At 41.2% G+C, this 12955-nt stretch overlaps 1 protein-coding gene across 4 annotated transcripts in view; it reads left to right on the top strand.

Annotated features, from left to right (window-relative positions):
- Positions 1-12955, top strand: part of TMEM108 (transmembrane protein 108) — a 206721-nt gene that overhangs the window by 108930 nt on the left and 84836 nt on the right. For 2 of the 4 annotated variants that reach the window (XM_016224363.2, XM_016224361.2), the window contains one exon: positions 7860-7945. In XM_016224363.2, the coding sequence (XP_016079849.2) occupies positions 7906-7945 (40 nt within the window). In that variant the 5' untranslated portion in view covers positions 7860-7905. The remainder of the gene's footprint in view (positions 1-7859; positions 7946-12955) is intronic. The other 2 variants (XM_016224362.2, XM_087824936.1) reach the window with 1 other exon arrangement.

Here is a 12955-nt window from a genome sequence, read left to right on the forward strand (position 1 = left end):
ATTCTCAAAGCAACCTTGCAGTACAGGTGTGGTGCCAGTTTCACAAGTAGGGATGCTGAGACTCAGGAAGGGTAATGCATTCTCTGACGCTGTGAATAGTTTCACATGCTGAAATGCATTGTGTGTTCAAAGCATGTCTTGTGGGTTTAAATGCTCTTTCCACATGGAAAACATTCTGATAAGAGTTTTGCGTACTTCCTATGGCCTTGCCCCCCTCTTCATTGTAATAACGTGGCACATCTTTCAGAAGAAATGCCTGCTGCCCAAAGGAAATACACATAATTTTAGGTCCCCAAATTCAACTTCTGAAGACATTTTTCAGATGCTGCAAAATTAAAGAAAAATTAGTTTTCTGTGGACAAGAAATAATCTTTTTCATAAGCAGTGCAGTCAAAATGATAGAACATGCTCCTTCGGTATTTGGCATTGCTACAGTACCATTTAATTCCCAGACCTCAATGTTCAGTCTTTAATACCAAAACCATAAAGGGAAAGTGTGGTATGTGTTCTTCACCTTGCAGGAACACCTTTCTGTCTCCTCAAATGAGATAAACGGTCTTAATACACCTTTATGCCAGAACAGGGAGGTCTGTGTCATGCTAATGAGCCTTGAGCTCCTTGACCTAGTTTTACACCACTGCTGACTTCAGTGACTGTGACAGCAGAACACCCCGCCCCAGCCAATGTGAATAAACTCCAGCCGGTCTGGAGGAGCAGTCAGGTAGTTACTTCTCAGTCCTCCAAGCACAGCCCACATGACAGTCAGACCTCGGAGATATTGCTGGTTGATTCCAGGCCACCGCAATGAAGTGAGTATTGCAATAAAGTGAATCATAATCTTTTTGCTGGGGGGGTGGTCTTCCCTTCCGTTTGTAAAAAAATGCAACATCTGTGAAGCACTATAAAGCAAAATGCACTAAAACGAGGTCTGCCTGTAATTGCTTCCCTTTTGTAGGCTTTTCCTTAGCAGGAGATGAACAATTTTTGCCCTTTTGTTTGGAATTCAGTATCTCAGTGGATTTGACAGCCTAACCTCTAATATTTTATTTTCCAGAGAAGTAAATAAAAAGGGGAAGAGAGGAAGGGTGCTCTACTGAAGGTGTTTTTCACCCTTTAAAAGCTTACTGAGTGAGAGCCTGGAGCCCAGCTGCTGGAGGACTGGCCGAAGGGAGCCCGTTGGAGGGTAGATCTGCCTGCCTCCTCCGTCAGTGTTTCTTACAGATGGACACTCTGGTCCTGTTTGGGAGAAAGGGATTCACACAGGTTCTGCACCAGGAAAGCCTTATACATCAGAAGTCACACTGTCCTGTTTCTTGTGGCTTGTAGTGTTGGCCTACATGAATTAATTGCTAATATTTTAACATAGAAAGAGTCTGTCTGGCTTCTCTTGAAAATTTAGGGAAATCATTTTTGAGAGGACTTTCAGTGTCCTTAAGAAAAACAAAACAAAAGGGGAAAAAGACCTATTTTTCTGCTGATAGTTGCCTGGAGCCAAAAAGCACTATTCCCTGTTCTTTCTAGTTCACCAGAGTCTCAGCACTTCTTATAAGCTCCCAGGCCTGAGACAGAGTGACAGTCACTGTCATTGTGCTAATTCTGTTGATCACCGGTTCAGAGGAAAGTGAAATATTTCTTGTGCAAAAGTGAGAAGGTTAGGAAGATAGACTAGAAGAGCCACAATTTTCAAGAAAAAAGGAGAGAAAACAGCTATTTCTGTATGGGAGGGAAGGGTATTCGTATGTTTAAAAGGCACATCTGTATCAAAAGAATTTGACTAAAAGCTTCATTACAACCCAAATCCAGCCCTGTGGACACATGCATCTCTTTGTTACTTATGGTATAAGTGTGCCTGAGACACCTTCATTTTACCTTTCTAAAGTGTTCCAACACTCAGGATGCTTAAGCCCTGGGGTGATTTGCTGAATATCAGTGGGTTCCTTCTGTTTTCCCAGTTCCCTTCATCCACAAATGACTAAAAACAGCCTATCTGTACACCATTGGCTCAGGGAAAAGGGAGAGACACATACAATGTGTCAGGAACATAGTAGGTGCTTTACTTTATTTAATTCAGCAGTCCTCTAATTTAGGTGTCAGCCCCATTTACAGATGAGAAGGCTGAGGCTCAGAGGAGTTAAGTAGCTTGCCTAGGGTCTCAGAGAAAGGCTATTCAATGGCAGGCCTGCCTGATTCTTTCCCGTGGTGCTCCTGCTGCTTTTTAAAATGCTTTCCCTGAATTGTAACTTAACACAATGACCTCGGCTTATATTGTGGGTTGATAAGGAGTAGCCATGATAAGAATATTCTGTTTATACTCCATAAAACTGTTATTTAGGTTACTAGTGCTTATCAAAATATGATCTGTCTAATGATCTTTTCTTAGACATAGGGGCAGAAAAGTTTTGCATTTCTAAACAAAATAAAAATGTACTTCCATTTATGCAGCCAGAAGAAAAATAATGCTAGCTATTCTTTATGCCTTTATTTTCAGGAAGTTCCAAGGGAAATGTATTGTCCCTCTCCATCTGATGGTAAAATTAATCCCCCCTTTCCTCCAGTAATTTTGAGTCTCTCTTTCTGATGTCATTAATGTACTTTGATATGTTAATAATTCTGTTGTACAGGTTGCATCTAGCAGTAAGCTTACTTAAGTCCTTTTTAAGGAAGGCAATGGTGTAAATTATAAATAAGAACCTTAAACTTCAGTTTATACCCCTAACTGTAATTTCTAAATCCAATTTAAATGTGTCATTCATTATCTTGCCTTCTGCTATTGGGAAAGAGCTGCTAACTGCGCTGAGCACTTTCTGTGTTCCAGACATGGGGCAAGTGCCTTGCATGCACTGTCTCAGTCTTTGCAGCAAGCACATCTAGTACTGTTCCTACTCCTTTTACAAATAAGGAATCCACGGCTCAGAGAAAGTCAAGAAACTAGCTCAAGGTCTTGCAGCTTGATCTTGAGCAAAGACCTTGACTTCTTGGTGTTTCTATCCCCACCTGTAAAATGGAGGAGTATGCTCCTTTCCAAACTTCTCTGCCGACCTGTGATGTTAGCTGATATGTCAACTCTCCTATTCCTCTCCCCCCTCATTAATTTCCCAGTGGGCAACTGTACGGTGTGCTGGCCACCAGGTTAATCAGATCTCCCCTTGTCCTAGGGAGATGGGAGCCATTGTTCTGTTTGTTCAAGCTCTGCTATTGACCTGGATTGTTGGCCCTCTTCATTTTTGCCTCACAAAATACTTTAAAGCTCAACTCAAATACAGTTGACTCTCATTATTCATGGTAGTTATGTTCTGTAAAGTTGTCCCAAATACTGAATTAGCGAATACTAAAGCATTGCTCCTAAGGGACTTATAAGGTTAGGTTCCTATGAGTCTCTCGTCATATTTTTGTCAACTGATCAATATATAAACTTGTTTTGTGTGTTTCTGTTTAGAAATACCTTATTTAATATATATTGTTGATCCATTAACTTGAAACTCCAGGCCAACAACACTATAACGTGCTCATCTCAGACACGTGTTTTGGCTGTAAGGCTCATCACTGTCTGCTGCACTTAGGGACATTTGTATGTCAATATCAAATTATTTTCATTGTAGAGGCTTTAGAGTATGTTATGTCTGGTAGGCTGGCAGCTCCTTCCTCCCCTCACCCCACCTTGTTGGGAAGTTTTTTGTTTGTTTTTTCCAGGATTTTTCTAGCTCTTCTTCTGTATTTGTTCTCTATGAACTTGTCATTTCAAGTCAATTTGCACATCAAATATCAGAGCTTTTCTTTGGGCTTCTTATTACTTTTTCCTTGTTACATCGACATTTCTAATCAGAACATTTTCAGTGGTCTACAAAGGAAACATTTCTTCCTGATTCTATGGAACAGATATAATGTCCCATTTAAGCCAGTGGGGGAGGCAGGATTCCATTAGGCTCACTCTCCTTAGGAAGTGAGGGGTTCAGGTTACTTGCACCCCCTTGTTTCTCCTGAGCTAATAATCAGCGAGTTCTCCACCTCTGCCACTGTCCTGTCTCAAATGTTTTCATCTCCTTCCTCTTTCTTTTTGCTTTTATTCAGCCTTTTGGCTGTAAAACTCTGTACTTTCTTAAGATTTCATTCCAGAAATTAGTTGTCATCCTCGAAGCTCCTAAATTATTCCCTGAAGCACCAGATACAATTAATGTTTCCAACTATATGGTTAAAAAGAGGCTTTTGATGGGATCTCATTGTGCCTCTCCATCCATCCAAAGCCTCACAATTGACCCAAGAGACTCAGCCAAGAAACCATCATTATAACAGTAAGTGAGTTCAGTTAGGTCACAAAACGAATATATAAAGCTCAGTCATTTTCATGTAGAGGCAATTAGAAAATATAATGGGAATGTAAATGCCATCACAGAGGCAAAAATGAATAAATATGAAATGCCTAGGAATTAACTCAACAAGACCATAGAGCTTAAATGAAGGAGAAACACTGCAGAACTCCACAGAGAGGCCTAAATAAACATTAGTTTTGAATGCATACTAGGTCATATGGCGCTTGTAGTTGGGATAGCCCTATGTGACCCAGATGATCCCAAGCATCCCAGATTTATGGGCTCAGCCGTTTCTTGATATGTAAATAAAATGGCTCTAGTTCTCACCTTGTGGAAAGTCTGACAGTTTCTCAAAAATCTCTAGGAGCTTCCAGAGACGATGGAGGGGCATATATTCCCCTTGATCAATGTAAACTACAACTGTTTCTCTGCTCTCCTGTTACTTGATCGTTTATTTATTCACTGTACGTTTATTGAGTACTTAGCATGTCCGAAGCCCTCCATAGATGTCCACTAACCACTGCTTGTGGCTCCACCCTCTGTTCCTGGTCACCCTTGTCTTGGGCCATCGTGTCTTTTCTTTCATTGCCCAGCTGAGCACCACCAATACAGGGCTGCTTTGTACAAGACTTTTGCTGAGGTTTTGAGGCTGCTAATGGTGAATAAGCATTGTGGGGGGAAGGGAGACAGATACAGTATATAAATACAAAGAGCATAAAAAAGAAGCATTGAAAAATTAAATCTCACACATCTTAAAGTTAGCGGGTCATCTCCTGTGGAGAATTTCTCACTGTATCCTTTATTCTTAGCTCCCACCTGCTGCTGTCTTTTAGAATTGCCTCTTTTTGTCTGTCTCTTGACATCTTTTGTTTATCGTCTCCGCCCCTCTGATTTCTGGATCACTTAACCCTCCTTTTTAGTCTTTGGGAACTCAAACCTCCTGCTAGTTTATAATGGAGAGGAGCTTCACTGTCTCTTTCTCCGCCTCTTATTCATCCGGATGACACTGGGGGCTGGGGAGGTTCAGTTTTCCTAACCAAAGAAGCCACTGAGCCATCCCACCCACCCCCAAAAAAGAGCACTCTCCCCCTCTGAGAAGATTCTTCTTATATCTGGAGCAACAGTCTAAATATCATTTCTTTTTCTCCTGACCACACTTGGATTTTGAAGAGGTAAGGTTTCTTCCAAATAAACAAAGCAAGTAGAAGATAATTCCAACTCTAATCCCAATGATTGTTTTTCTAGAATTTGGTGAAATGATTTTGAAGTTAATTTGGGGGGATAAATAAGCTCAGAGAACTAGGCAAATCTTAAAAAGAAGAGTCAAAATGAGCAACTGATTCTACTGAGAGTAATTTAAACACAGTTGTTATAGAGGGATACTGAGCAAACAAAGGAGTAAAACATGATACGAAGTCCGGAAACAGATCTAAAAGGAGTAAAAACAATGCCAGAAGAAAGTACAGGCAACTATGTATGCAATCCTGGACTAAGGAAAGCCTTTCTAGCCATAGTAGTGTGATTGTGTGTGTGTATCATTCTTACAATAAATAAATAAGGAAAAAACTGCATGCTTTACAACATGAATGAACTTTGAAAACATTATGCTAAATCAAAGAGCCAGATGGAAAAGGCCATGTATTGTATGATTCCATTTATGTAAAATGTACAGAATAGGAAATCCACAGTAGATCAGTGGTTGCCAGGGACTGTGGAGAGGGGAAATGACTGCTGATGAACATAGGAGTTCCTTTTTAGAGTGATGAAAATATTCTGGAATTAGGTACTGGTGATAGTTGCACAGCTTTTGAATACGCTGACAACTACTGACTTGTATGCTTTAAAGGTTGAATTTTATGATACTTGATTATATCTCAATTCAAAATTTTTAAGCCTGGCCTGGCATGGCTCAGTGGTTGAGCATGGACCTAGGATCCAGTAGATCTCTATTCAATTCCTCGTCAGGGCATATGCCCAGGTTGCTGGCTGGATCCCCAGTAGGGGGCATGCAGGAGGCAGCCGATCAATAATGACTCTCTCATCATTGATGTTTCAACTCTCTCTCTCCCTCTCCTTTCCTCTCTCTGAAATCAATAAAGATTATTTTATTTTATTTTTTTAAGATAAATCAATTCTATTTGGGGTAGCATAAAAAAAATCCCAGCATGCCAGTAGAGAATGGTTAGAGACTGTGTTAAAGAAAAAAGTATTCAATGATACTTGTTAAAGATGGTAACACAGACCGTATTCTGGCCCACCGAAATGGTTATAGGGACCACTGCAATGGGATTTCACAGTCAGGGAGAGAGATTGGGTTCAAACCCTAATACAGTGTAGGCAAGTGAGAATTTAGCAAGGAGCAGGGTTGGGGATCATTGGATGGAAAATACTGAGAGCAAACATCAAGACGTCCTGGCTAACGTGACCTATCAGGATTCTTGCTAAAGATAGGCTGGGGTAAGCATCCCTGCTGGTGGTGGAGGAAGAGGGACCCGAGCATATAGTGAGGGTGGTTAGATGTTGATGGGGGGAGGGGGGGGGAGTCTGGTTAAACTTACTTAGCAGGGTTCTTGCTAAAACTAGGTTTGACAAGGAAGTGCCTGGAAGGGCCTAAGAAGAAGGTTCAGGAGCCTGACTAAAGAATCTGTGTCAAAGGTGAATTTTAAAAATGTTTAAATACAAATGTCAAATAAACATATAAAATGCAAACTGAAGCAATGAGATGGAACATTTGCCTATTTGTTTGGCAAAATGAGCAGGTTGTAGTCTAATGGGCAGGTTGTAGTCTAATGGATGTCCTCATATTACTGGTATTGATTAAGGTCAATTTGGCAACATATTTCAGAAGCCATAAATTGTGTCCTTGTGATTCCATTTCTAGGAATTTATCTTAAATACTGTGTGCCACTTAAAATAAAGTAGCAAAGTAATAGGTACAACACAGGAAGATGTTTCTGCTGCTAGAGGAGGAAATTAGAATGTATACTCCATAAATGAGACAGGCCAGTAAAAGTACACAAAGGACAGGCTGGAGAGATGGGTCATTTGTATGTTCTTGTATATTCTCATCTATATTTCTGTTAAGCTGTATTTTCCAAATATTCTGGATTAGAGGTATCTTTTTTAACAGAAAGTAATAGAACAGTTGTTTAATATAGCATAATTTCAAGTGTAGTGCAGCTGTTTGGGTTGTTTGTTTGGTGAGCTCCATAGTAGAAATGAGATTAGCAATTTCTTGTTTCTCCTGTTTCAAGATTAGCTATTCAGGGGAGATTCATTGGAAACCTCAAGTTCCAAAGCCTAATTCTTACTCTCTAGTAAATTTATTTCCATGGTGTGCATAGTTTCAGGATTTGACCAGTTGACTAATCAGTAGGTTTATAACACACACTGTTGTAAATTAAACTGTGGTGTATCCATTCCAAGCATTTTCCTCTTCAGAGTCAGATGTTTTAGCTTTTACAACCAGGATCATGTGAGGTGGAGTTCTTTCTGATTATTGACTTGAATTATGTTCCCGGATGTAACAATTTTCTTCTCCCAATTTCCCAGACAGAATCATGAATAAACTGGAGGACAAGCAGGACCAGATGATACCATGAAGAGAAGTTTACAGGCCCTCTATTGCCAACTGTTAAGTAAGTTGGTATCTCCTTTCTTCTTTCCTAGAACATATCAATGTTATTGTTTGTCCAGGGCAAGAAACTTATATACTTTCTGGAGGAAGACTAGGGTTTGGTCAATGAGAGAGGGCAGTAAAATTTCCCTCTGCTTCATCTGGGTACTTAAAGTATCAAGCATTAAGTTGTTCTATTGTCTTGGGTATCCGTGGTAATGTAGACTCTGTTACAAAAATTCTAAATTGACATGTTCAGCATAATTAACTCAAGAGCGAGTGTCAAAAACATCATTGCTCTTGTTTTTATGGCAGAATAAAGGGTGTTCCAGTGTGACCCTCTGTGAGTTTCCCATGGAGAGGAAATGGTAGGTTGTGTTTTGTGGGACCCACTACCATTCAGTGTTTGTACAGCTTTTGGCTTGGAATGTTTTGCATAGTTTTGCATGTTCTTAAATAATGAGTGTTGAAAGTGTAATTTCTTTAGGTTTGGTGATAGAGCAAAGAGTGTCCAATTATGACTTTCTGCACGTTGTCCATGTATTTTGTGGGTTGTGCTGCAAAGTGCCAGGTGCTGCTTAGTGTCTGTATAGCCTTTAAGACTGGAATTGTTGACGAATGAATGTAAAACCAATACCAGTTGGTGGGTTTGATGTTCAGATTGACCCACTTGGGACAACAGGCATTGCCCACTCCAGGTCAAACAAAGCCATTGAGTTAGGAAAATTTGGAGTTCATTGTGTTTGTCTGGTTCTTGCCAAGGTAAATAGAGGACCTATCTCTCTTAGGCTGAGTGGCTCCTTGTTAACTTTTGCCAAGAAAATAGCATGAAAAGAGATTGAGATGCCAATCACCAGTCCAGTTGGCCCTTAGAATTTAGCAGTTCAGGTTATGTTGCACCCAGTTCAGAACACTTTATCTGCAGGCAGCATTCTGGTCGGTATTTTAATTGACTCATTTCTGCTGCTGAATTATAATCCCTGAAACACAGATCACACCAGCCTGTTTTCAGCCTGGTGGAATGTCGCCAGGAATCATAGGGTCTCTCTTGTGTTCTTTCGCCGTGAATTCTATAGGGCTGTGGGGTTGCTGTTCCCTCTTCTTTTTCCTTTTAATGATAAGTTTTCTTGTTAAAGAAAAGGCTTCACAGATTGAAGAAGCACTGTCATTACAGAATGACTAACTTTGCCTTGCTGGAAGAGGGGACATCTGAAGGGTAAAGAAGATTACACACACACACACACACACACACACACACACAGCCACAAGAAGGGGAGACAGGCTTTGCAGGCAGAAGAACAGAGAAATGAAAAAGGGTGTAGCTGATTTGGGAGGCAGCAAAATATTTGAGTTCACCTAAGCTGATTATATGCCCCAAAGTTTGCATAATATTATAAGGTCCAATATTGTCTGAAAGGCATCAGGTAAGTATTCTCAGATTCATAGTCAAGTCTTAGGCTATAACAGGGCCCTTCCAAAGTGGAGCATATGTGGAAGCTGAAGGGGTTTCCTCAAAGATTATCTGGATCGCTGCACAAATCTACTTTGTCTTAACACTTACCTTGCAAGCTTGCCTAGCAATGGAAGCAGCCCAGGGTGAGCAGTTTCCTACTGGTTGAGAGGAAGGCAGGTAGTGGCCTTCGATCAACCACTCTGGTCACTAGGTAGCTGGTTGGGGGCTGGAGCCCAGCTTTGTACAGAGCTGGGAGGATGGGGCACTCAGGCACTAGATTCAATTAGTCTGACTTCAGAGCATGATTTTCACAAATTCATTGAGATGAAGGACTGTTATTTGTAGCATTTTTTTTTTTCATGAGAGGAGTTGGATGCACATAATAGCTCATATATGCCATTGGTCAGCCAATTAATAAGTTATGCCTGGATTAACAGTGTCTAAACAAAATGTTTTTCAGTGTCTAAAATAGACTTGAGAACTACAGAGTGAACATAAACTTAATATGTGACTTAATATAACTCAGCAAATTGATGTTTTTAATTTTGAGGAGGGAAAAACCTGATAAAGCAAGTGTTGTGATTATTTTTGTTGCATAACAAACCACCTCAAAACTTTGTAGCTTAAATCAACAATAGTCTTTTATTTTGCTCACAAATGTGCAATTTGGGCAGGGGTTGGCAGAGACTTAGTGTCTGGGATCTGGGCTGGAATAATTCCAACAGCTGGAAGCTGGAACAGCTGGGGCTGGCCCAGCATCTGTTTTTCCCTGAGGCCTTTTCACATGACATAGTGGGGCTTCCTCACAGCACAGTGGCCTCAGAGTGCTCAGACTTCCTACATGACAGCTCACGGCTATGAGGCCTGGGCAAAACCCGCAAGTCTTGTTATGAATTACGCTTAGAAATCCCAGAACAGTACTTCAGCCACATTGTGTTGGCCAAAGAAGTCACTAAGACCAACCCTGATTCAAGGGAAGAGAGATTGGACTCCACCTCTCAAAGGGAAAATTAGTAAGAATTCATAGTCATCTTTAGTTTACCATAGAGAGTGTCTGTTAAAATCAAACAAGCAATTACTTACCAGTGGACATGAGCCAGCTCATGAGTCATGATAATTGTCAGAGAACCTGGTCCCTCTTGAGAGCCTGCGAGTTCAGACACCTGCTGATCAGTTTACCTGCATCGTCACTTATTTTAGAGGTGCCTGTTTCAAGATGAAGCAGTGTTACGAATGAGTAGGTTAAGGACTGGCTCACGGTGACCAGGTAGAGAGTGACGGGGTTGGAATTCACACCCAGGTCTCTCTGACCTCTTTGTTCATGCCTGTTTTCCCCCTGCCTGGCACCTCTACCACACACAGGAAAAACCAGCAGTGTGGGCTCTTTGCTGTCCCGATGGCTAGACAAGGGTGGTTCTAACCCACAATCGGTAAAGTGTGCAACTTATTAGTTATGTCAGATGAGGCTAAAACAACAACATTCCCAGGCTTTCTCTGGATCACTGCATCACAATCAGCAGTCCTTGAGGCTTGTGTGTGCCTGATAGGAGCTGAGGGATGCAGTCTTTGGCAGGCAGGGCAATTGAGGTTTTAATATTTTACTTTTATTACAACTGACTGTCTCCACCTTTGTTTTATTTCTTGGGCTCCATTCCACAGTGCAGTACTGTCTGTTTCCTATTACCAGTTCTTCTAGCCCTTTGGGAAGGTTTAGCACATTTTATATGGTACCTTGGAACAGCCATAAGCTTGAGGATGAGGGTGGTGATGAGAACCTTCATGGTTATGTAAAAATCAAACGCTGCTGTCATTTTTCTCTTGTAGACCTAAGTCATAAAGTAGATGTGAAGCTAGTGCTAAGATTGCCTGGGTTTTTGAGCTGCAGACCAGGGTTTAACTCCTAGCCCTACCACTTAGTAGGTGGCTCATGTTAGGTAAGTTATTTAACTTCATGTGCCTCATATGTCAAATGGGATAGGACCACCCACTACATGAGATGGTACTGAGTGAGATAAGATGGCATATAGAGACCTACAAGTGCCAGTTTCTTTATTGAGCCTTCTGTCTGGAAGACAGGGGTACAACCTAACCAGGAGCTCTACTAAACTAACTTCTGCATTGGACTTTTTGGTTCACCAAACATTTTCATAGAATTTGATCCTCACACCTTGCAAGGCAAGTGGGACATTAACTATCATTGATCCCATTCTACAGAGGAGGGAGTCAACATGATCAAGGCTGCCTTTCCCAGGCCATGTCACTTTTTTTCTTTTTTTTTTTAAGTAAGGAGCATCATCAAGAACCTTTAAGAACATGACCTGCTGGGAAGGCGCTGAGTCCCAAGTTAGCGGATTTGGTCTTTGCCTGGGTGCTGCGTACTGGCAATCTCTATGTTACTACATTGATGAGAAGACTAAGACAATTATTACAAGCTTATGAAAATAAGCTTTTATATACCAATGTTCATTCAAATCAAAGTTGTTTGGCTACTTACTCAGAGCTAAGGAGTGATTAGGTTTAATAAGTAAGGGTTGGCTCTGTACACAGGCATTTATATTTCTCAATCATGCTCTGGATTATTATTGGTACATCTTGCTTGCTTTTGCACCCTCTGCACATACTGGACTGTGTTGACCTCTCAAAGTAACCCTTGGCTCAGCCTGAAGAACTGTCCAGAGGCCCCAGTTTACTCAGGAAGAGGAAGAGAAAGAGAACTCCTGGTGTGGATTTGGGCCCCTGGCGTGTACGATTTGGAAGGAAAAGAATGCCATCTTCTTCTCTCATTACTGGGGGCATGGGGTTGTGACTCCATCTCAAACTTGAATTATGCGCACACACACCCCAAACTCCATGTTACCCATCTCTCTAGACTCTTCCAGGCATAATGAGAAGATAGTTGAATGTCGAGGTCGTTTCTGCCTCTCGTCTGATCTCTGGAACTGAGCAGATGCCCCTAAAATGCTTGACAGTGAGCAAACTGTCTTTGGTGCCTCTTCAACTCTCACTATCCCTCCTCACCAACAAGCTACCCAGAGCCGACTCTTCTCTCCTGTCATTTCTTAACCTAGAAATATCCATATAAGTAATATCTTCCACAAGGAATTAACACCTCTCTCTCTCTTTCCTCCACACTTATCTTTACCCCGTAGTAGACCCAGCGTTCCCACCAGGGTACCTACCCAAGCCAGCTGTCTTGCAGTGGTCTGTGATCTGAAGTTCTCGAGTGTTCCATTTAGATGCAAAGCAGTCTGACTACTCAATGCCAAGGTGTGCTTTATCGGCTAAGGAGAGTTAAGCTTCTCCATAACTCAGGGATGTTTGCATTTTTTAAAGAAATTAATTTTACCTTCTTAAGGCAGTTGGTATCATTCTAAACAGTATTGAGTTTTTACTCTGTTTTAAGGATGAGACGAGCACAAGGAATGGACTAGCTAGGGTTTCACAACAGTGGCCCTTGGCTATTCACTGCTGTGGGCCCATTTTAGAACTTGATTTTATAGGACTATTTCTTTCTCACTTTATGCTGGATAACTCTTTTGCAAATCAAGAATTTGAGGCTGGATTGACTTTTTTCATTAT

The sequence above is a fragment of the Miniopterus natalensis genome, chromosome 15 (assembly GCF_054644295.1).
Source record: "Miniopterus natalensis isolate mMinNat1 chromosome 15, mMinNat1.hap1, whole genome shotgun sequence".
Taxonomy (NCBI): Eukaryota; Metazoa; Chordata; class Mammalia; order Chiroptera; family Miniopteridae; genus Miniopterus; species Miniopterus natalensis.